Here is a 22,959-nt window from a genome sequence, read left to right on the forward strand (position 1 = left end):
CAGCAAGAGCTTTCGGCGCGGGACTGTTAATAGCAGGTGTATGGCAGGCAGAAATCCAACAGGTGCAGCTGAGCCCCGCCCCCAGTCGCTGCAGCGATGGGAATTCCTTTAAAAAAAACACACCTTAAAAGGCACAAGTGGGCGGGTCGGAAAAGCGCCCTCCCCCGGGTGGGGGAAAAGAGAGAAATGCTATGCAAATCGGAACGCCTCTCATAGCCAATGGCAGAAGGGCAGGAAGGTATCAAGGGTGTGCCGGAACCAATCGGGAGGCTGCAGGTAGCTTGTGAATGGGGAAGGCTGGAGGAGGCAGAGGGAGGAGCCGCCGCGCGCTCAGCAGCGAGGCTTAAAAAAATCACAATAATAACACTTCCCCCAAAAAAATCGTACAAAAAGGGCGAGCGATCGCAGGTGATCGAGGCGAGCGATCCTGGGGGAAGGCGAGGCCGGGCGCTGGAGGCAGAGGGCGGGGCCTGGTTCAGGGAAACCCGAGTGGAGAGAAAGTAACTTTGCAAGGCGCGGCATGGCAGCGGCAGTAGCGGAACGCCCGGGCAGGCTCTGCGGACGGGAGCGGCGGCTGTGAGCGCGCAAGCGGAGAGGGCTGCTCGCGGGGCCAAGCGGAAGGTGCCCGGCTGGGCTCGGCTCGGAGGAGTCCCTTCCTGCGAGATCGCGGCAGGCTGAGAACGAGGGACTTGGAGAGAGAATAAACGCCCCGGGTTTCTTAATTTAATTTAATTAATATTATTACAATCCGGGTTGGCTTTGGAGTAGGTGGGAACCTGCGGGCGGCTTTCCTGTTTTCATCGTCGTCCAGCCGGATCAGGCTTCCTCCTCCTCCTCCGGAGCCGGTCCGGTAACCGGGCAGCGTTCAAGGGATCGGGCGGGCGCCGCCGGAGCGCACAGCCAGGCGAGGCGAGCGGGCGCCGGAGCGCTCCAGCCGCGCGTCATGGAGAGCGCGCACAGCTCGACGGCCGAGGAGGTGCTGCGGCGCTTCGGCGTGCGCGAAAGCTGCGGGCTGAGCGCGGAGCAGGTGCGGCGGAACCGGGAGAAGTACGGCGCCAACGGTGAGTCCTGCTGGGGCCGAAGCCGCCTCGCTCCCTACCGCTGGAGAACCGCGATGCCATCCATGGTAGCTTTCAGAACGGCGATGTCGTCAGGATGGGTTTGGGGGTTGGAGCCAGGGTTAGCCCTACTCAGAGTAGACCCATTGAAACCTATGGTTTCAGGTCGCAGCCACGCCATGCAGTCAAAGCGCTCTGCACCGGGCATGGCTCGCCCCCTCCCCCAAAAAGAATCCTGGGAACTGTAGTTTTTAAGGGTGCTGAGAATGGCAGCATCCTTCAACTATAGTTCCCAGGATCCTTGGGGCAGGGGAAGCATGACTGACTGTGGTGTAAGAGTGCTTTGAATGGATGGTCCTTCTGATTTCTATGGGTCTGCTCTTGGTTGCAGGGATGCCAACTTGAATAAAATATGGGGGGGCAGGTAAACCTCGCCCTGCATAATCATCTCATTATGTGGCACATGCACACCATTTGAATGACAATGTCCATCGACTTTGAGGGCCGCAGCTCCTTCAAATATTATGATGGGGGGCAAAGGGACCTCATCCGCTGGGAGTTGGCTCTTATGTTGTTTGGGTACAACCCTTTATTTTCCACATAGCGGGCTACCTTGAAAGGGGCCCACCTAAACAGAGAGTTTATAAACAGGGTGTGTGATCTGGGATAAGGGAGGTACTTTTAATGGTTGGGTGTCCTGTGGGGCTGGATAGGGTGGCTCTGTGGGGCATGGGAGTGCCATCCAGTTTGGGCTGTGGGTGGTAGGATCCTGAAGCCAAAGGTGACTGGGCAGAGAGAGACAGAGAGAAAAGTGCAATCGCCAAGAACCGCAGCCACTCCTTGTAGGTGCCCGAGAGCAGCACTATGAAGGCAAGAGCCCTCTGCCCTGGCTTTCAGAGATAGACTGCCCCTAAGCATGCTAGTTCCATTGAGATGCCGCAACGGACAGCCATTAATTGGATCCCTCCTCTCGGGACTTTTGTCTGATCAGTTTTAAAATAAGCACTCAAAGAGGAGCCCTGCTGCTAGATCAAACCACAGGTTCCATTTAGCTGAGCAGCCTGCTTCCGTAGAAGTCGGCACAAGGCCTCCGGGATGTCTGCAAAAGCAGCCTTTAGCTCCCCTTTGTATTTGCCCCTAGTAATCTTACATTTACAGCCGGAATGCCCTGGACCCTGGAAGCTCCATTGAGAGAGCTCCGAAATGGCAGCTTTTATGCTTGGAGGGGAGGAGGAGCGACTGATTTATTATTTTTAAATGTTGCTTCAGAAGATAAATTGAGGTTAGGTTTGGAGACTGTGGCAGAGTGGTGGGTCAGAGATTATTTGGACATGAAAGGCAAGGTTTGCATTGGCCATTGGTTACGGACCATGGTGGTCTGGCTGCCCGGTCTAGGAAGAACTGGCTGGGCCCTGGGCAGGCCCTGGAAGACTGCTTTGCTTAGGAGTTACCTGGAAGGTGAATCATAGAATCGTGGAGCTGGATGATGCCCCAAAGGTCATCTAGCCCAGCCCCCTGCCATGAGAAGTGCTTGGAGCTGCGATTGTGAATCTGGTCAGGCCTGGGCCAGGGAGGGAGAGCAGGGAGCGGACACCTGGATTTGCAGAGGGCAGAACACCTGGTTTGACTACTGGAAAGGATGCAGTTCTGAGCATCTGATGGGGTAGTGACCTAGGTCTTTGGGGAACTGCTCTGTGTTGGGACTTGGCTGGGGGTTGATGTGTCTGTTAGTTGGTGAATAGTGTGGGTGAATTTTGGGGTGCAGGTGATCTGGAAGAGGCTTCTGGAGGGGGATTTGGGTCACAGGCAGAGTAAACACAGGAATATTAGCAAGCTGCTTTCTGTACCCTCGGTCGCTTACAATGTGTGTGCCTGAACCCATCTAGCTGGGTGTTCCCTACACTGACTGGCAGCAGCTCCCTAGGGTTTCGTGTAGGTAGTAGTCTTCTCATCCCTGCTTGGAGCTGCTGGAAGGAATTGAAATTGGGACTGTAGGCATGAAAAGCAGATGTGCTGCCACAGAGCCTTGACCCTTCCAGCATTCCAGCACAGAACTGTAGAGTTGAAAGGGACCCTGAGGACCTGGGAGATGAGCGTTCAAACCCCGACTCAGCCATGAAGCTCACTGGGTGACCTTGGGGCTAAGCACTACCTCTCCGTCTAACCTACCTCACAGGGGGTTGTGGGGATTAAATGAAGGCAGGGAAGAACAATGTTGGGACCATGAACTTCTTGGAAGAAAGTTGGTATATCATTTATTTATTGCATTTATATCCCATCCATTTCTTCAAGCAGCACAAGGTGGAGCATGTGGTTCTCCTCTTCCTCATTTAATCCTCACAACAACCCTGTGAGGTAGGTCTGGCTGAGAGGCAGAGCCTGGCCCAGGGTTAGCCAGTGAGCTTCATGGCTGAGTGGGCATTTGAACCCAGGTCTCCCAGGTCATTGTCCGACACTCTAACCACTGTGCTACACCAGCTCTCCATTCGTACAATGAATATTCAGGGTGGAGTGTGCAGGAGCCAGGATTGGCAGAGGTGGCGTGGGTCAGGGAGTGTACTGCTTCAGGCTGTCACCCCACGTCTCACAGTATTGACCACTCTAGAGGGAGCCATTGTGGTCTAGATCAGCCTTTCTTAACCCTGGTTCCCCAGAGGTTGTTGGACTACAACTCCCATCATTCACAACAACTGGTCTTGTTAGCTAGGGATAATGGGAGTTGTAGTCCAAAAAACAGCTAGAGACCCAAGTTTGGGGAAACACTGCTCTAAATGGTACTTGCCGTCGGGCTGGTGCTTTTAGATGTTGCTGGACCAGGCATCCCAAACTCTGCCCTCTAGCTGTTTTGGGACTACAATTCCCATCACCCCTGACCACTGGTCCTTTTAGCTAGGGATGATGGGAGTTGTAGTCCCAAAACAGCTGGAGGGCCGAGTTTGGGGATGCCTGTGCTGGACCCTCATCTCCCGGCCAGAGTCGCCAGATGCCAGAGAGGATGATGGGAGTTGTAGTCCAAAGAATCTAGAGGGGAACGGCTGACTTGGAAATAAGGCCCACTGGGCTACTACGTTCTTTGGTAGCCACTCCCTCTAACCCAGGACAGATGATTATCATCCCTCCCAAACCCTGCAGGCCAACGTTGGCAGGTGGGCAGGACCACGCACCTGTCAGTCATCTGATACCTTAATTGTGTCAGGTGAATGGCAGGTGTCCTGTCCATCTGTCAGACCTGGCCCACGAAGGTGGGAAGATAGTGACAGGGGGATGGCTTGACTTTCCAGGTGGGCGAGAGTTCCATAAGATTTATTACTCTTATTATTAAGACTGTGCATGCAGCTTGTAGGCTTCAACCTGGCAGGAGCCCCTTCCCCCCCTTCCTCTCCAATCCCAATTAACCTCCATCTCCAGGGCTCAGTCATGCTTAATGACATCACTGGAGCTTGCCTCCTGTGAGATCAACAGGGGCTGCCTCTAGGTCTCAGGTCTGAGCCGTGAAATCTCAGGGTCGTGATCTAGCAACTCTAGTATTTTACTTAGATGGAATGTTCGCTATTGTATGTTCACTGTTGTATTGTATTGTATGTTTGCTATTGTATGGTTCCTCACCTCTGCTGCAGATAGCTCAGATGGTAAGAGCACAAGACTCTTAATCTCATGGTTGTGGGTTTGAGCCCCAGGTTGGGCAAAAAGATTCCTGCATTGCAGGGGGTTGGACTAGATGACCCTCGGGTCCCTTCCAACCTTACCATTTTATGATGCTCAGGGATAAGAGACCTGTGACCTTTGTTTCCTGCGGGCGCCACCTTTCCCCCCGAGACAATAAGATTTGGTTATCCCTACACAAAGAAGGGTGGAACTTGACACTGAGCCTCAGAACACAACCACACCTGAGTCAATATTTATCTGATTAGAAGAAAGCTCATTGGAAAGTCCTTATGCAGCCCATCCAATATTTGCATATGCAAATAGCTTTGATGAAGCTGAAATGAAGTGTGTGTGTGTTGGAAAATGGCAGAAGTTGGAGGATGGGTTGTGCCAGGTTGTTGGGTGTTTTTTTTTAAGGCAATTATTTTTTTTTTAAAAAAAACTTTGTAAAACTAAATTGAGTTTCAGAAGCAATTTGTGATCATCTGCGCAGCCTATTTTTAGAGGATGCATATTTGTCTCTCTGTGTGTGTTCTTTTAAAGGCTACTTATTGTCGGTGGGTAGAACGGAGGGGAGCCTGTTGTATTTCTGCAGCAAAGCCCTTTCTTGCAATGCTCTCTGGATTATAGAATTGTTGGGTTGGAAGGGAACCCAAGAGTCATTTAGTCCAACCCCCTTCAATGCAGGAATCACGACTAAAGCATCCATGACCGATGGCCGTCCAAGCTCTGCTTTTAAAAACCTCCAATGAAGGAGAGTCTGCCATCTTCCGAGGTGGACTGTTCCATTGTAGAACGGCTCTCGCCGGCAGAAAGTTCTTCCTGATGTTTAGTTGGAATCTCCGTTCTTGTAAATTTGGAGGGCATGGCCAGCCCTAGTGTTGCATGGAGTGAGGCAGCTGCCTCGGGTGGCAGATACTGAGAACAGAGGTAGTGAACTCAGCTGGGCATGCTATGCAGCCTTCTCTTTGCTAGCCTTCTGTCCTTGGGTGCCATAAAGGATGCTAATTTGTCTTCAGCGTTAACCTGCCCAAGATAGTGGGGAGCACTATCTTGACATGTGCTTCGGACTGCAAAATGTCTTGGGCCGACTCTGCTGAATGGCTTTGATCAGGCACTGTCAATCTTCCTGGACCCAGGGGCACACTCACAAACCAGAAAAATTGTTGTGGGCACCCCACACCTAGAGGCACACACTGCAACCTGTTCTTTCAAGCCTGATTTGATGGGACAGGGAATGCTACCTTTTGGGTGTCAGGGAACAGTGTTAGAAACTCAGATATATAAGTTAACTCAGGAGTCAGCAAACTTTTTCAGCAGGGGGCCGGTCCACCGTCCCTCAGACCATGTGGGGGGCCGGACTATATTTTGGAAAAAAATAATGAACGAATTCCTATGCCCCACAAATAACCCAGAGATGCATTTTAAATAAAAGGACACATTCTATTCATGTAAAAACACGCTGATTCCTGGACTGTCCGTGGGCCGGATTGAGAAGGCAATTGGGCCGAATCCGGCCCCCGGGCCTTAGTTTGCCTACCCATGCGTTAACTGCCAAAACGCACCTTAAACATAGCTTATGGTGGCCACAAAGGTATGTCTAGGCGCCATTCCCCCTCTCCCAGTGGAGATTGTTATTATAATTATTCTTTTTCATTGCATTTCTTTACCGCTTTATGTTTTAAAGAAAATATAGGGGATATATATGCAGTAAGTAAGCCCTTCTGCTTACCTGCTTAAGAAAACTGGAGGGGCCAGCTAGGTGGAGATGTCAGTCACCAAGCTAGCATCCAGAGATCTCTAGGTGGTCACAACTGGACCTGCGCCAGTCACAAGACGAGCCTGGCGCCTGGCTATTTTCAAACACTGTTGGGGAAGACCGCACCGAAAGGCGTGTTTCCACTGACCAGCTTGGCGGATCCTGAACTCGCACCCATCTCTGGCTTCTTTACAGGGATGGTTTTGGAGGTTAAAGGTGATCAACGGCTGCCATCTGCTGATCTCTTACTAGGCACTGCTGGACTTTGTGAGCCTTACTTCTGAGCAAACGTGCATAGGATCGGGCTGGGTGTGAGTTAACCAGCCCTTCAGGATCAGGGATCTTCTGCCACGGGTGCTCTTGGCAGTTCTGCAGGAAATCAGGAGGTATTGACCACAAGCTGATCTGCAAGGCGAATGCATTCTAAACTTCCTAGCCAACAATATTGGAAGCTGCCTTGAACTGAGTCGGAGAGTTGGCAAGGGACATTCCCAGTCCTACCAGGAAACACAGGGGATTCATCTCAGGTCCTTCTGCATGCAAAGGTCTACCACTCACCTACCACTGAGCTACAGCTCTGTGGGTATAGATGGAGATCGCCAAGACCCTACAAATCTTCAGCGTTCAATTGAGCCTTTGGTTTATAATAGCACATTGCATTTTATTAAATCAGGGGTGGAGAACCCGCACCCCACCAGATGTTGGTACACTCCATCACTGACCAGTGACCATGCTGGCTGGGGCTGAGGGAGCTGGGAGCCGCCAACATCTGGAAGTCACCAGGGCTGGCAACCCCTGGAAGAAAAGCTGCTGCGTTTTGTTGGGTGGCTAGATGAAACTGAAATTGGAAACCCTTCTTGACAGTGTAGAGAAATGGGGAAGAGCATCTGCTTTGCATGTGAAAGGTCCAGGTTCAATTCCTGGTATTAGTCGGGAAGGACTGGGGAATCCCGTTGGAAACCCTGGAAAGCTGCTTGACAGCACAGAAAGTGTTGACAGCACTGAGCTTGATGGACCAATAGTGTGGTATAGCTGTTAACGTATAGGGCCTGGGAGACCAGGGTCCTCACTCAGCCACAAAGCTCATAGGAAAGTCACAGCCTCTCTGCCTAGCCTACCTCACAGGGCTGTTGTGAGCAGGAGAACTATGTACACCATCTTGAGGCCCTTGGCAGTGGTGGACTTTGGGGTTTCAAATTTCAGCGGCGCCCTGTGCAACGCTAAAATGCAAACTGGCTGGGCTCCCCTAAATCCGCCTCTGCTCTTGGAGGGAAGGTGGGTTAAGACTGTAACGATTAGAATTGTTGTTGCAGTTGTGTCCGACTCTTCGTGACCCCATGGACCAGAGCACGCCGGGCACTCCTGTCTTCCGCTGCCTCCCGCAGTTTGGTCAAACTCATGCTGGTAGCTTCGAGAACACTGTCCAACCATCTCGTCCTCTGTCGTCCCCTTCTCCTTGTGCCCTCCATCTTTCCCAGCATCAGGGTTTTTTCCAGGGAGTCTTCTCTTCTCATGAGGTGGCCAAAGTATTGGAGTCTCAGCTTCAGGATCTGTCCTTCCAGTGAGCACTCAGGGCTGATTTCCTTAAGAATGGAGAGGTTTGATCAGTCTATGGGACTCTCAAGAGTTTCCTAGAGCACCATAATTCAAAAGCATAACAATTAGAATATGTGCCCCCAAATAATCAGTGAACTTGTTGCAAAGATATTTTTTATTTCTTTAATGTGGTTTTGTCCTGCTTTTCCTCCAGGGAGCTCAAGGTGGCATGCATGGTTATTTTCCTCCTCATTTTAGCCTCACAACAACCCTGTGAGGTAGGTTAGCCTGTCAGTTAACATATATAAGAATATATACATTTTAAAAAAGAAATGCAAGTAAGGAGCTGGCCCTACCATTAGGCAGAGTCAGGAAGACGCTTCGGGCAGCGTTGAGGTGAGCAGTGGCAGCAAGATGTCAGAGGAGAGAGCTGTGTGTGCTGTAACACCTGCCCTGTCCAAGCCTGTTGCCTATGAGTGCGGCCAGAGATCCCGTCCCATCACCAGTGTTGAAGTAAGCTGTCACTGCCAGGGTACAGAGGTGCCATCTTGGGCCCCACAGTGGAGGCGCTCAGCGCCGCAGTATACGCCTGTGACATCATGAACGGTGTTTAGCGCATGCCTCTGGCATCACGTGTGCACTCTGAACAAACTACAACTCCCAGAATTCCTTGGGGGGAAGCTGTGATGATCTAAAGTGGTTTCAGAGTGCTTTAAGAATATGGTGCAGCTTTTTAGTGGTACAGTGGTACCTCTGGTTATGAACTTAATTTGTTTCGGAGGTCCGTTCTTAACCTGTAACCGTTCTTAACCTGAGGTACCACTTTAGCTAACGGGGCCTCCCGCTGCTGCCGTGCGATTTCTGTTCTCATCCTGAGGTAAAGTTCTTAACCCAAGGTACTACTTCTGGGTTAGTGGAGTCTGTAACCCAAAGTGTTTGTAACCTGAGGTGTTTGTAACCCGAGGTACCACTGTATTTGGTCATAAGCTGGACTGAGGCCACAATGGCTTCCCTTGACGATTTGCTCCTTTTCCATCCGACAATGTGCAGAACGGCTTGTTTATGATGGATGATTTTGCCGTCAGAGTGGAGCCCATTTATAAATTAACGGAACGCTGTTTCTTGGGAATGGTATTTATTTGTAATTCTATAATTAAAAGGAGGTTGTAGCTTGCTGCATCCTGGAAGGCGTTCAGAGATCGAGCGCAGCCAAATTAAAGTGAATCATTCCTACGCTTTTTGGAGGCAGCTCCTTTGGAGACAGTCCAGTTGGTGGTGGTTTCTCCCATCAGAAACAAACCCCCCCCCCACATTGTTGTGAGGAATTGGCCCTCTTCGTAATCTTACGGGTGCTTAAAAAGAGGGATGTGACCTTTTCCACAAATGAACAACCAAGCGCCCATCTACAAAGCAACTGTTTTTAAAGGCATTCATTGAAATGTGGTTTCGGGTTGGGACTGCAGAGTCCTGGGTTCAAATCCTACTTTGGCCCAAAATCTTTGGATGAGTCTCCAACCTGCCAGCTAAGATTTTCTTTGGAGACTCTGTTGTTGTCGGTTTTTGTGAGGTGTCCAGTGGCCACCCCCACCACGAAAGTTCACTGAGAAAATTCACTGTGGTGACAAAGTATTGTTCCCAGTGGACTTCTGAAAGAAAAAATGGCTGCCACAACTACCTTGTGCGGAGCCACCACCAATAAGTCTCCACTTCTGTCCCCCTCAAAAATAGCTGCAATGCACCCCCTCAGTGTGTGAGCATGTTTTAACTTTTTTTCCCTAAGGGGGGTTGTGAATTAACTTGTGTTGATTGTTTTAATTATAGTGGACAGTGTTCTGGGTTTTCAATTGGAAGAGGTGTGTGTGTGTGTGTGTATAATATCAAAATTTTAAATAATATAATATATATATATATATGATCCTTGTCGATGGGATCAGGGAGGGACTTTGGTAATCTTTCGTAATATGATACCCTGCGCAAGCCCAAACTTTGTAGTATTTTAGGTAGGGTTTGAAATCAGCAGGGCGCCAGGCACATTTTGCACCTAAAAATTCTTCATTTGCGAGCACCTCAAAAAACCTGGGTGCCCTTTTTTTGCACCTGGTTGACAGTCAAGGATTACTGAAATAATGTATGTGCTTTGAAGCCTCAAGGTATATGTTAAGGATAGGCAACATGTTAAGGAGTTTAACAATAAGGAGTAGAGTGTTTTGAAAACTGAAGTATGGTACCATTATTTTTATTAGAAACACCAAATTAAACATGTATTAACAATTTCTGCTAAAAACGTGTCACTTATGTGAATTGTGTGTTAGTTCATGCTTATCAAAATAATAAATGAAAATAGTTGCCACATGGCAACTAGACTTTCTGTTTTGGCGCCCACAACCCAGGTCCCAGGAGCCATTTGGCTGCTAGCTCTTCTATCCCAGTTTCTAACACTGAGTTTAGGGGAATGAGGGCCTCCTAACAGCTTTCAGCACCCTTCTTTTTTAATTTCATTTCACAAAATGTAAATACTTCTCAGTTGTATTTACCTTTAAGAAACTACAGTTCCCAGGTTCTTTGGGGGAAAGCCACGACTCTTGAAAGTTGCTACATGGTGCTTTAAATGTACACGGTGACAGGGGGCTTAAGGCACCTTCCTGAGTAAACAAACTGCCTCCATTTCAAGGCAGTTATGAGTGGGGGAAAGAGATAAATAATAAATTCTGCCTTGAGGTGCAGATAGATATGCTGGTGCTTTGTTATTCCAGGGAATAGATGTCTTTGTTGCGCCGGTTTGTGGGGTGCTTTTGCACCTCCATGTCCCAAATAGGAGGGGCAGCTCCCATGATATACTTCTCTTCAGTAAGGCACTGCTTCTCTAGGAGTGAATGTTGAATCCATGGGCTCCATCTACTTTCCTGCCCGTAGGACAAAAACTTGAGTCGTAATCCCATTTCCGGCTGCTGTTCCCAGTTTTCTTTTACTGGGATGATGCCAGTGGTTCTGTTTCCCACCCCATGGCGGTACTGAGCATGCTCAGTCCCCATCAGTGGTGCACCTTGGTGTGTGGGGGGTTCTCTAATTTCAGCGGCACCCTGTGCGGCACCAAAAATTGGCACCTACTTGCCTCTCACTTTCCATTCTACCTTATAACTGTGGCACCCCCTGTGGCACATCCGACCCTGAAGCTCCGCACCCAGTGGGACCACGCCAGTCATGCTCTCCTAAATCAGCCTTTGCCCTCATTGAGTCGCTTGGAGGTGTCCCATTCGGATTGGTTTGCCCCCCCCCTTTAAAATAGCTCCTTCATTTGGGTTGCTCGAAGTGGGGGAAATCCAAGCGAACATTCCTCGCTTCGTTTTCTCGCATTTGCTCTTGCTTCCGTGTTCGTGGGACGTAGAGTCGCCTGCCCACCCCAGTCTTGGAGCAGTGCGAGATTCCAGGTGTTCTCCTGGGGTTCACGTTTCCTTTTGGGAATGAGGCACAGCGGAGACTGTGGCGTCTTTAGGATTTATGGTTTATTGACACATCTGTGCAACCTGAAGCTGAGGCTCCAATACAGGCATAGGCAAACTCTGCCCTCCAGATGTTTTGGAACTACAACTCCCATCATCCCTGACCACTGGTCCTGTTAGCTAGGGATGATGGGAGTTGTAGTCCCAAAACATCTGGAGGGCTGAGTTTGCCTGTGCTGCTCCAATACTTTGGCCACCTCATGAGAAGAGAAGACTCCCTGGAAAAGATCCTGATGTTGGGAAAGATTGAGGGCACGAGGAGAAGGGGGCAACAGAGGACGAGATGGTTGGACAGTGTTCTCGAAGCTACCAGCATGAGTTTGACCAAAGTGCGGGAGGCAGTGGAAGACAGGAGTGCCTGGCGTGCTCTGGCCCATGGGGTCACGAAGAGTCGGACACGACTAAACGACTAAACAACAACAACAACAACGTGCAACCTGAACCTGAGATGGAGGGGTTCATAGCATTAACAACCCAAAAAGGTCTTGTTTCTCTTATAGCCAGAAATCAAACATTGTGCTCTGCCTCCCTGGCTTTCCAGCCTCAGCTTTGCTTCTAGGTCACATTGCAGACACTTCAACTCTAAACTCAGGCTTATGTCCTTTTTCCATCTCATATAGAGACCCCTCTCTCTTGCTTTCTTCATGGCCCATCAAACTAGGTGGTTACCTGAACACCTGACTTGGTTAGCTTCTAACACTTGCAGGTTCCAGGGATAGAGTGTCTGGCACCCAGTTTAATGCCCCAAACCTTGATTAAATTCCAAAACTTACTGTATCCAGGGATTTATCGTGGTCTGGCACCCACAAACTCATAACACTAGAAGAATACAGTGGTGGGGCTGGAAGGGACCTCCCGGGGAGCCCTCCTTGTCATTGGTGGGCGGGGCCAGAGGTAAAAGTGGGTGGAGCAATATACAGTAGGTCACATTCCAGTCATAGGAAAGTTCAGAGCCTTCTGCAAACACACACACACACACACACACTCCTCCATGTTGGGCAAGACAGAGGCATGATCACATTTCAGGAACTCTCCCCAGCCAAGCAAAAGCACTTGAGGAGGCTGTTTTGCAGGGCTTTCGATGAGTGGCACCCAGAGAAAAGCTCAAGGGATGGATATGGATGCCGGGGGTGTGTGCATTTATGCTGTGGAATAGAGGTTCTTTCCCTAGGATTTGGAGGAAGACAGCTTGTTTTGAAGGATCTGGCGAGTTCACAGCCAGATCTGCACTGTGTAGATTTGTTAGTCTCTCCTTTTTCTTTTTTAAAAGTGATAAATGGTTGCTAGGAAGAAATTGTTTGCTTGTTGCATAACCGTGTGTGTGTTCTGCACACACACACACACACACACACACACCGGCTTCCTGCTTCCATTATGCTTTTTTTATTATTATTATTAAGTGCCAGCTAAGCTTCAGAACAGCTTGATCCGTAAAATGTGCTGGGAGGGACAAGGCAGACCTTAGCAGATTAGTTTGTAGACTTTCCAGATTTTCTTCTGCTTTTGCATCTTGTCTCGCCTTCTGAGAGCCAAACCGGAGGCTCTGCGGCAGATGTGTGAACAGTCCTCTGGCATTTTTTTTTTACGCAGGAGATGGAGCAGTGGGGAGGGCGGTGGCGGGGAGGGTAAGGCAAGTTGACCCTCCCCCCTTTCTGACTTCTTTTTCTCCCATGAGAGGACAAGCGCACTGAACTTTCCTGGCCTTATAACAACAAGAAATGACACAGGTGCCCTCTTTCTATTCAGGTATTTAGCTTTCTGATATGGCATTGGGGGGAGAAAAGAGAAACGTGTGTTTTTTTTTAAAAAAACAACTTCCTGACTCATCCAGCTCAACTTTCTGTTCTTCAGCACATCGCCCACCTTCCAGCCCCCGATGCACACACTTAAAACCGTCTGATTCATAAACATTCAGCCCGCCCCACCCCCTTCTCCCAATCCCTTTTTCCTCTGGGGAAATCCAGATTGCATTCAAAATGCCTTGGGTGCTTGATAATTTAATTTAAGCAAGCCCTGAATTTTGAATTGGGGAAAGATTTGCTTTCACTTTTTAAAGCCTATTGGGCTGGCAGCAGCAGCAGCAGTGCAGCTACAAACACGGGAATTTGGATAGAGGGGAGTTGTGCCCCGAGCTTTGTTTGGAGTCGTACGATGGGCTGTTGCTCATGCTTGAAGATGAGAAGAGCTTGCTGGATCAGGCCAGTGACCCATCTAGTCATCCAGCATCGTGTTTTCACAGTGGCCTCTTCTGGGAAACCCGCAAGCAGGATTCAAACGCAAGAGCAGTCTCTTCTCCTGGGGGCTGAGCTTCTGATACTCACTTTAAAAATAAATCAGAAAATGTCTTCACCCTGCTCTTTGATCAGTAAGATGCTCAAAGTGGTTAATATGACATTAGAAAGAACTTCCTGAACTCAAGAGCTGTTCAACAGCAGACTCTCCTTGTGGGAGGTTTTCAAGCAGAGGTTAGATGGCCATCTGCCAGGGATGTATTTTGCGATTCCTGCATTGCCGGGGGTTGGACTAGATGCCCCTTGATGCCCCTTCCAGTTCTATGATTCTTTGGCCTCTGATTTTGCAAAAGCTGCATAGCCTTCAACGCCCTCTGTCTTGTCACTCTTGAATCCTGATACATCTCAGGCCATAATTTCAACTGATGCATTGCATAGCATTTACAGTGGTACCTCGGCTTACAGATGCTTCAGGTTTCAGATGCTTCAGGTTACAGACTCTGCTAACCCAGGAATAGTACCTCAGGTTAAGAACTTTGCTTCAGGATGAGAACAGAAATTGTGTGGCGGCAGCAGGAGGCCCCATCAGCTAAAGTGGTGCTTCAGGTTAAAAACAGTTTCAGGTTAAGAACAGACCTCCAGAATGAATTAAGTTCTTAACCCGAGGTACCGCTGTATATCCTGCTCTCCAGCTGGAAAGGCTCCCGAGGCAGCTTACATCTCAACGAAATACAGTGTGGTCCCTACCCTTGGGCTGATCTAAGAACGCATGGCACAAAAGGAAAATGGAACAGGGAGGGAAGAGGATGTGTCCATTCTCTTTTAAAGCCATCTAGGTTGGTGGCCATCGCTGACTCCTCCAGGAGTGAGTTCCATAGTTCAACTGGCCGCTGTGTGAAGAAGGGCTTTCTTTTACCTGTCCTGAATCTTCCCACATTCAGCTTCATGGGATGCCCACGAGTTCTTGCAGGGGGAACTTTTCCCTATGCGCTTTCTTCTGCGAACCTTTTTCGTGCCACTTCTCCCTGGCTTTTTCTCTAACATATGAAGTCCCGAACACTGCAACCTTTCCTCATAGCTGAGCCGCTCCATCGCTTCAATCATTTTGCTTATCCATTTCTGGATAATCAACTTTCCCAACTCAAATAGGATATTGTAGAGTCGGAAAAGGTTCAGAAAAGAGAGGGGGGAAACTGGGTAAAGAGAGACAGCTTGGCTTATTAACCCCTCAAAATATATACAGTGGTACCTCAGGTTAAGAACTTAATTTGTTCTGGAGGTCCATTCTTAAACTGAAACTGTTCTTAACCTGAGGTACCACTTAAGCTAATGGGGCCTCCCGCTGCTTCTATGCGATTTCTGCTCCCATCCTGAGGTAAAGTTCTTAAACTGAGGTATTATTTCTGGGTTAGCAGAATCTGTAACCTGAAGCGTCTGTAACCCGAGGTACCACTGTACCTCACTCTTTCTTTTCCTGCTGTGAATAGATTTTCCTCTTCAGAAACCCATCCCTCAAATGGGAGGCATTGATATAAAGAGTGCAGTGAGCATGACTTTCTGAAAGCAGCATGAAAGAGATAAACTTTGTGGCTCAGAGAGAGTTGACATGGGGGGGGTGTGCGGGGCGGGGAGCGACTCTGCGGCTTCTTGACTGTTTCCATGACGCGCTCTCTGTGTTTGTGAGATTCATTCTTCCGTCGGATTAAAGCCTCCCTAACCGTTTTCGCGAGAAGCTGCTGGGGCCGAGCTGGAGGGCTGCCAGCTGCTTCCCAGATGGTGGAAAGCACGGATCGTATCAAATAATTGTTTTGTAATCTGCACACACCCATTGGCATGGCTGGACGTTGCAAACCTGGTCTCCTAGGTTCTTCTCTGAATGGTAAAGTGGTACCTCAGGTTAAGAACTTAATTCGTTCTGAAACTGAAACTGTTCTTAACCTGAGGTACCACTTTAGCTAATGGGGCCTCCTGCTGCTGCCATGCCGCCATCGTGCGATTTCTGTTCTCATCCTGAAGCAAAGTTCTTAACCTGAGGTACTATTTCTGGGTTAGTGGAATCTGTAACCTGAAGTGTCTGTAACCTGAAGCGTCTGTAACCCGAGGTACCACTGTACTTAGGCTGTGTTCGCACCATACACTCGAGAATTGCCGCAAGACAGCCTTTCATCTCCACAGTTCCGTGGTTGGAAAAGAAAGAAAGAATTCTGCATGGTTTCCGAAACAAAAACCAGTCCAAGGAAGTGGGTTAAGATGCTCTCTTTCCTGCTCTGCCACAGGGTGCACAGCTTTGTTTGGGATGTTCGGCTACCCCCAAAATAAAGTGGAAGCCAGCATGGGATTCAAGCGCCCCATTAATCTATCTGCCTTGGGTTTTTGAGTTTTCACTTAAGTTCCACTCCCCCATCCATGCCCCCACCCACCCACCAAATCAAATAAATACATAAAAATATTTAAATAAAAGTAGAAAGAATCAGAATATTTGAAATTGAATGCTCGCTGCATTGGGAGAAAAAACGGAATTTGAGAAGGAAGTGCTGAAAAGGTTTTCAGCAAATCCAAGAAATCTTGTTTTAGTTTAGATTTTTTAAAAATAGGGCAAAAAAAGGCAAGCCCTTTGTAATTTTGCAAAATATACTTGTTAACCGCGTGAAAGGTAGTCCCTGGTGTTAATTTTTTATATTTAGTTTTCAAATGATGGAAGATTTTTGAATTCTCTTGAGTGCTTGGGATCAAAAGAAAGTAATTTAAAACAACTGTTGCTGAGAAATTTCAGTCCAAAATCTTCCAGATAGAGCTAGACAGAGGATGATGGCAGGTGCGTGTCCCGCTGCACTCTCACATAAGTCCTGGCTATGCCCATGTGGTCTCATCGTTAAAAAAGAAGGGGTGGTTCTTTAGCCGAAAGTAAGAGTTTAAAGGTGGGAAACATTTAAGGAGCAACTTGCATAAACCTCAATGACTTTTCACGGACTGATGCACACAAATACCTCCTCGCCCAGGTCTTTAGCAAAGAAACAGCATGAATCACCCAATCTGAAGCTGTCTGCCACCTGCTGCCAGCTCACCTTGTGTGTTTTAAGGACCTTTTAAGGGTGCTTTAATTCTGTATAGATAGTGGCTGTTTTATTGCTCTGTTCCTGGGACCAGCTGGTGAAGGGCGGCTTAAAGATACCTTAAACAAATGTGCTGATATCTGAATAGTGCAGCAAGGCTGTTTCAAGTGGAGATGAAAATTTCGACTTTTGTTTTAGGTGGTCCCCAAATAAAGCCATTCCTGGTGAGTCACAAGAAGAGCACTTAACTGCTTCTCCTGGTTGGTTTTCCCCTGTGCATACCTTTGTAAACCAAGAAAACTTTAATAATTAAAAAAAAAAAAACCCCACACGGGACACTTTCTTTCTTTCTGCTTATCAATATGTTAACATTGCATGGAGCAAAAAAAAAAGTAAACTAAGGCCAAAAGTTCTGTGGGATGCTTTTTTGTTGTTGTTGTTATTAAAATGGTTGAAATTTGGAGGCTATACTACCAAGAAGGAAACAATAAACTGGAATGACTATATTGGAATTTGGTGTAATTTCTGCAGCGGTAAAGTATACCCGGTGTTAGAAATTAGCCAGGTGCGTTTTGTGCCAGGAGCGGGTCCAGTTGTGACCAGGTTGGTGACTGACATCTCCATCTAGCTGGCATCTCCAGCTCTCTTCAGCAGGCAAGTGGAAGAGCTCATTTTTTGCATTTATATCCCACCTTTTTCTCCAAGGAGCACATGGCTCACCTTCTTGGTTAATCCCTACAATGACCTTGTGAGGGAAGTTAAGAGGCTGTGACTGGCTCTAAGCTCACCCAGTGAGCTTCCTGACTGAGTGGGGATTTGAACCTTGATCTCCCACGTCTTAGTCCGACACTCTAACCACTACACTACACTGGCTTCCTAGAGTGCGTCTGCTGTGGGGAAGCTATATAAATTAAGCAAGCAAATAAATATGGGGGAAGCAAAATGTCACTTCGAGAAGGATCTGAAATATTTTCCTTGAAGCTTGAATTGCTTTTATTCTGAACTGTTGTATTTTAATGTGCTGTAAACTGCGTTGAGATCATGTATTTAAAATATAAAGTGGCATAGAAATGATGATGATGATGTCATTGAAACAACAAAAAAGGCACCTAGACATTCTGCTGTGGTGACCATAACCTAGGTTTAAGGTACCATTTGGTGATTAGCTTAGGGCTGCCATACCTTACTGGCGAAATGGCGTCTGGGCGGATTTTTGCTGAAAAGGCAAAATGCCCAGGAAAGTCTGGACATATGGCAAATACCGTGGTACCTCGGGTTACAAATGCTTCAGGTTACAGACGCTTCAGGTTACAGACTCCGCTAACCCAGAAATATTACCTGGTGTTAAGAACTTTGCTTCAGGATGAGAACAGAAATCGTGCAGCGGTGGCGCGGTGGCAGCGGGAGGCCCCATTAGCTAAAGTGGTGCTTCAGGTTAAGAACAGTTTCAGGTTAAGAATGGACCTCCGGAACGAATTAGTTACTTAACCCAAGGTACCACTGTAGGGGGAGATGTTCCCCACAAAAGCTCTACAGTTTTGGCCAAGTGCCACCCAGGAAGAATTTCAACCGTGTTCAACCCTGGCCCTATTTATCCAAAGGTTATTCCGCCTTTCATGGAGGTGTGGCTTTGGGAGGGTGGAAATCTGTTTTTCTTGCCCCTGTGCAGCGTAATTCCCTAGGTACCTGTCCCTGGCATTAGCTGACCTGCTGTTTCCTGGCATTTCAAAACTTTGCTGCATATATATTTTTAACACAATCAGAAGAGGGGCAAGGTGGAATGAAAATGAATTCAAAGGAATGAGCTGCTGGTTGGTTGGTTGGTTGGTTGGTTTGGACCGGGGAGGGGGGAGTTAGTTGCGTTTGTGCTTTTTTACATGTTGCCACAAAATCCCAATTTCTATGGTCGCTGCTGGAGAAAATAGATGGTTCTGTGTACGCTGAAATTCTCTGGAAATCAGGGAAGGGGGGCAGTTCCAGTTCCTAAGAGTCTTTTGTTTCTTGCACAGCTTCCTCCAAGGAGCTCAGAATAGCTTGCATGTTCCTTCCCCCTTCTCATCCTCACCACAACAGCCCCACGAGGTAGGCTTGGTGGACAGTGACTGCGTAGTAAGCTTTGCAGTCGGTTGTGGGTTTGGAACCCAGGTCCCCTTGGCTCTAGTCGCCAAACGTTTCGAACTCAAATTCTGAGAGAGGGGGCGCAAAATAGCAATATATACGAAATCAGAATGACAGCCACCTCAGGATAACCTTAGGCTTAGCGTGGGAAGTTAGCCATGCCCTGCTGGTCCCGTTTGGGGAGGTGAAGAAACGTTTACTGCTACTAAGACAGAGGTCAAAGGCTTGACCCCAAAGGTTTAAGAAAGGGCTGTAGATTTTGCCTGCTGAAGGTGTAACTCCAATCTCCAAGAGCATCTCTACTAGTTAGGTTGGAGAGACCCATGTGCTAGAGCCATATTTCCAGAACCATGAGGACTGGAGTCTTGGTTTATTTTGAAAGGAAGGACCGTAGTTCAGTGGTAGAGTATCTACTTTGTATTCCAGAAGTTTCAGGTCCAACTTCCAATGGCATCTCCAGGTAGACTCCTTCCTGAAACCCTTTAGTGTACTGTAGACAATACCAAGATAGGTGGACCAGTGGGCTGATTCAGTATTTGATTCCGATTCCTATGTTCCTAACCCCAATATTGCCTGCTGAATGAGTCCACAGCGTCACAAGAAGATTCCTGCATTGCAGGGAGTTGGATGAGATGACCCACGTGGTCCTTTCCAACTCTACAGTTCTGTGATTCACTGAGGGGCGGTGGGGACGGACGCCAATTCCAAGGGCCGTCTGGCGGTTCCCTTCCTGCGAGAAGTGAGTTTACAGGCAAACAGGCAGAGGGCCTTCTCGGTGGTGGCACCCGCCCTGTGGAACACCCTCCCATCAGAAGTCAAGGAAATAAACAACTATCTGACTTGTAGAAGACATCTGAAGGCAGCCCTGTTTAGGGAAGTTTTTAGTGTTTTATGGTGTTTTTGATATTATGTTGGGAGCCGCCCAGAGTGGCTGGGGAGACCCAGCCAGAAGGGCGGGGTATAAGTAATAAATATTTATTATTAATTAATTAATTATATCAGTGGACCTGTTACTCAGCTGGGTGAGCCAATGTTCTGAAGTCCGTATGGGTCATACAATTTCAGCTTCTTCCCTTTTCTGTCTGGTGCTGATCTTTGTTCAGAAATGTAAATTATGTTCTTCAGAAAAGAGCAATGAGGAAACGGGCTGGAGGCTATTTGCTGGAAATATTTTTTGGTGTGCCAGGTGTGGACATCTTTGGGTGGGACGGACATCTCTTTGACACATGCTTGTGTCGGATAACTGCGCCTGCCGAACAGTATGTCCTTAGGAACTGTGCTTTGCAAATGTCAAAACGCCACATCGCCTGAGGGGCAGGAGTGATGATTGAACCAGATAGCAGGGGAGTGTGGGTTAGGGCGGCTGCACCCATGACAAATTGTGTGGAAGAGTGGATTTTTGCCGGTGCTAACTTGGTGTTACGCAGACTTTGGAGAGACAAACCTCCCTCTTCGCCACAGCTTTAAAAGCTCTCAAAGTGACTTGATTTGGATCTAATGCACGAGAACTAGACTCATCACAAAATCATTACTGTGATTGAATCTATGTGCCCACCTTTTGCCAGTGGGCTGCCACATATTCCAAAACAGAACCAAAGGATTGTACAAAAAATGTACAAAATCATTTGGTTCTATCCAACTATGTCCTTCCCACAGTATACTCATTGAAATTAATGGAGCTCAGATAGACATAGCTGTTAATTCCATTGACTTTCTCCTCTCCTGAGAAGAATGCAACTGAATTAAAATACACATCTGCACACTTTGTGTGTGTGTGATTCAGGCAATGTGCTTGGTAAAAATACACAATCAGTTAAGGCAGGGGATCCCCAGCCTTTCTGAGGCCAGTTGAGTCATTTGGAATTTTTAGAAAGTTTTGTGGGCTCCAACACAACACGGCTGTGGTGAGGAGGGTGTGTAGCATAATGCAGGTTGACTACCGTACGTCAAAGAGCAGGAAAAGGCCACCGTCACGCTATACTGCCACAACAAGATGGCTACCCCATGGAACTTGTTATATGCACATAAACGATCATCTTGTTGCAAAAGCTAAAATCTACTACCTATTTTAGATAGCTGTTTTTGTTTGCTTTCTACACCGCCTAAGATATTATAGCCAAATTTTGCATGATGGGTCCTGGGATCAAGGAGCAACTTTTTGTTTGTTTGGATGCAACTAGACGCCATTTTGAATCAAGATGGCTGACTGAACCTTTGAAAACTGCACAATTCCCCCTCCTTAGGATTCCCAAATAATGTCAGGTTATGAGACTGCTGGTCTGAATATATTTACTGTATGCCTGTAAACTGTAGCATCACCGTATTGAATAGCAACAAATAACTTTTTAAAACAAATAATTAAAGGAAGCTTCAGGCGCCATCAGCAATTAAGCAAACCTATTTTGCTCATGTTGATGCTCAGACAAAGAGACATCTGCAGCTGCTAATTAAACTGTTTATAAGTAATAAAGAATAGTTAATTATCACATTGAGAATTGGCAGTATGGTCCTTTTGGAAATGTTTTGTTTACAAATTATTATTATCATTGATTTATTAATTGCCTTCTAAACCACCGTCTCAAAGAGATTTACACAGAAGATGCTGGGAATTTCTAGCGAAGGCAGACACCTAGTCTATAATGGAACACTTTTCTGGATTTAATTTTTTAAAAGTTTGAAAAGCTGTTGATCATACAATGTTTCAAAAGGAGAATGTGGAGCAAAATTATTGTATCTACTTCCTTGGCAGTGAAAATTCAGATCCTCTGTTTCCCCACTATCACAAAAGTGCTTGCAGTTTAGATGTGGTATTTTCTTCTACCTCCCCTATGTAATAGCAGCTGTTCAGTGTTCAAATCTGACCAATTTGAATACTTAAAGGGAACTTTTCTATTAAGGTCAAAGACGACTCATAGCCACCCATTTTTAAAGTTTTGTATGGAGTGCTGTGAGTGGGCAGGTCAGGGAATACTTGGAGAACACAGCTGTCAGGAAGTCAGACAAGAACTTTATTGTCTCTGTCTTCCGCAAGGACAGACACAACAAACGCCCGACTCCACCCACATACAGTAAGTCCAGTGACATCTAGTGATAAAATGCTATTAATGACACTATCCACCGAAAGCATCAATGAAACTTAAATTTCTAATTTTTGCCTGAACGATGGAACAATCTGTGAAATAGGTCTGGAGGAACGCCATATTGGTTAACTGCCTTCTCCAGAAGTGAAAACTTGGGAAAATACAGGTCTATCCCTCTTTTGCTGCTGGATGCAAATGTCTTGGAATCTGTTGTCAGTCGTGTGCATAGTTCTCAGCCAATGGCTAAATAGCCTAGTCGGTATCCTCTGATGTTTTGTGACTAAACCTGTCTCTGGTCTCCAAATTACTGTAGGCATATCATTACTCCAGATGCACCCACTCGACCGTTTTGAATGGCAGATTTGGCACTCTTACAGGTGCCATATTAATAATACCTGTTCCACGTTTGTAAGAGCTCAATCTTTTAATGTGGCATCACCTGCACTTTGGATGCAAGTTATAATCTGTTTTAATTTCTAGTTTCAACTTTTTGAAATTGTCGTCATTAATTCTTCCTGATGATAATTTCATTATTAATTTTATTGCTCAATAACTTTGGCTGCCCCCACCAACAAAAATCACTGCTACGCCCATGACCCTCTTTGAGTTTTACAGTTGAGCGGTGTATACATTTTATGAAATAAATAATGAATAAAGGAGGTCCTCTAAAGAGGAAACATCAATCCGTTGGTTAGAATCTTACGAACCTGTTAAAAACGAAAAGAACCTATAGAAACAAATACCTAAATAGGAAAAGAAAGAGGAAACAAAACACTTTGAAATAAATGTTTTTTATCTGTGCATTTAGATCTATAGACGGTTCAAAGAAAGAAAACAGTATGTATTATTTTTAAAAGTTTTTAATGAAAAGGAGGAACAGAAAATATAAATTACTCAGATCAATTGCAAATTACTGTCTAATTTTTTTGTATTAGATTTAAGTTGTTGTTATTGACACAGTTCAGTGGCGCTGCCTGAG

General features: G+C 47.0%; 1 protein-coding gene across 2 annotated transcripts in view; it reads left to right on the forward strand.

Annotated features, from left to right (window-relative positions):
- The first annotated feature begins 304 nt into the window (after window positions 1-304).
- Window positions 305-22,959, forward strand: part of ATP2A3 (ATPase sarcoplasmic/endoplasmic reticulum Ca2+ transporting 3) — a 94,189-nt gene continuing 71,534 nt past the window's right edge. Inside the window, exon 1 of one of the 2 annotated variants that reach the window (XM_081890261.1) lies at window positions 305-1,061. In XM_081890261.1, coding sequence (XP_081746387.1) covers window positions 944-1,061 — 118 coding nt within the window. In that variant the 5' untranslated portion in view covers window positions 305-943. The remainder of the gene's footprint in view (window positions 1,062-22,959) is intronic. The other variant, XM_081890262.1, reaches the window with a different exon arrangement.

The sequence above is a fragment of the Podarcis melisellensis genome (assembly GCF_964234715.1).
Source record: "Podarcis melisellensis genome assembly, chromosome: 15".
NCBI lineage: Eukaryota > Metazoa > Chordata > Lepidosauria > Squamata > Lacertidae > Podarcis > Podarcis melisellensis.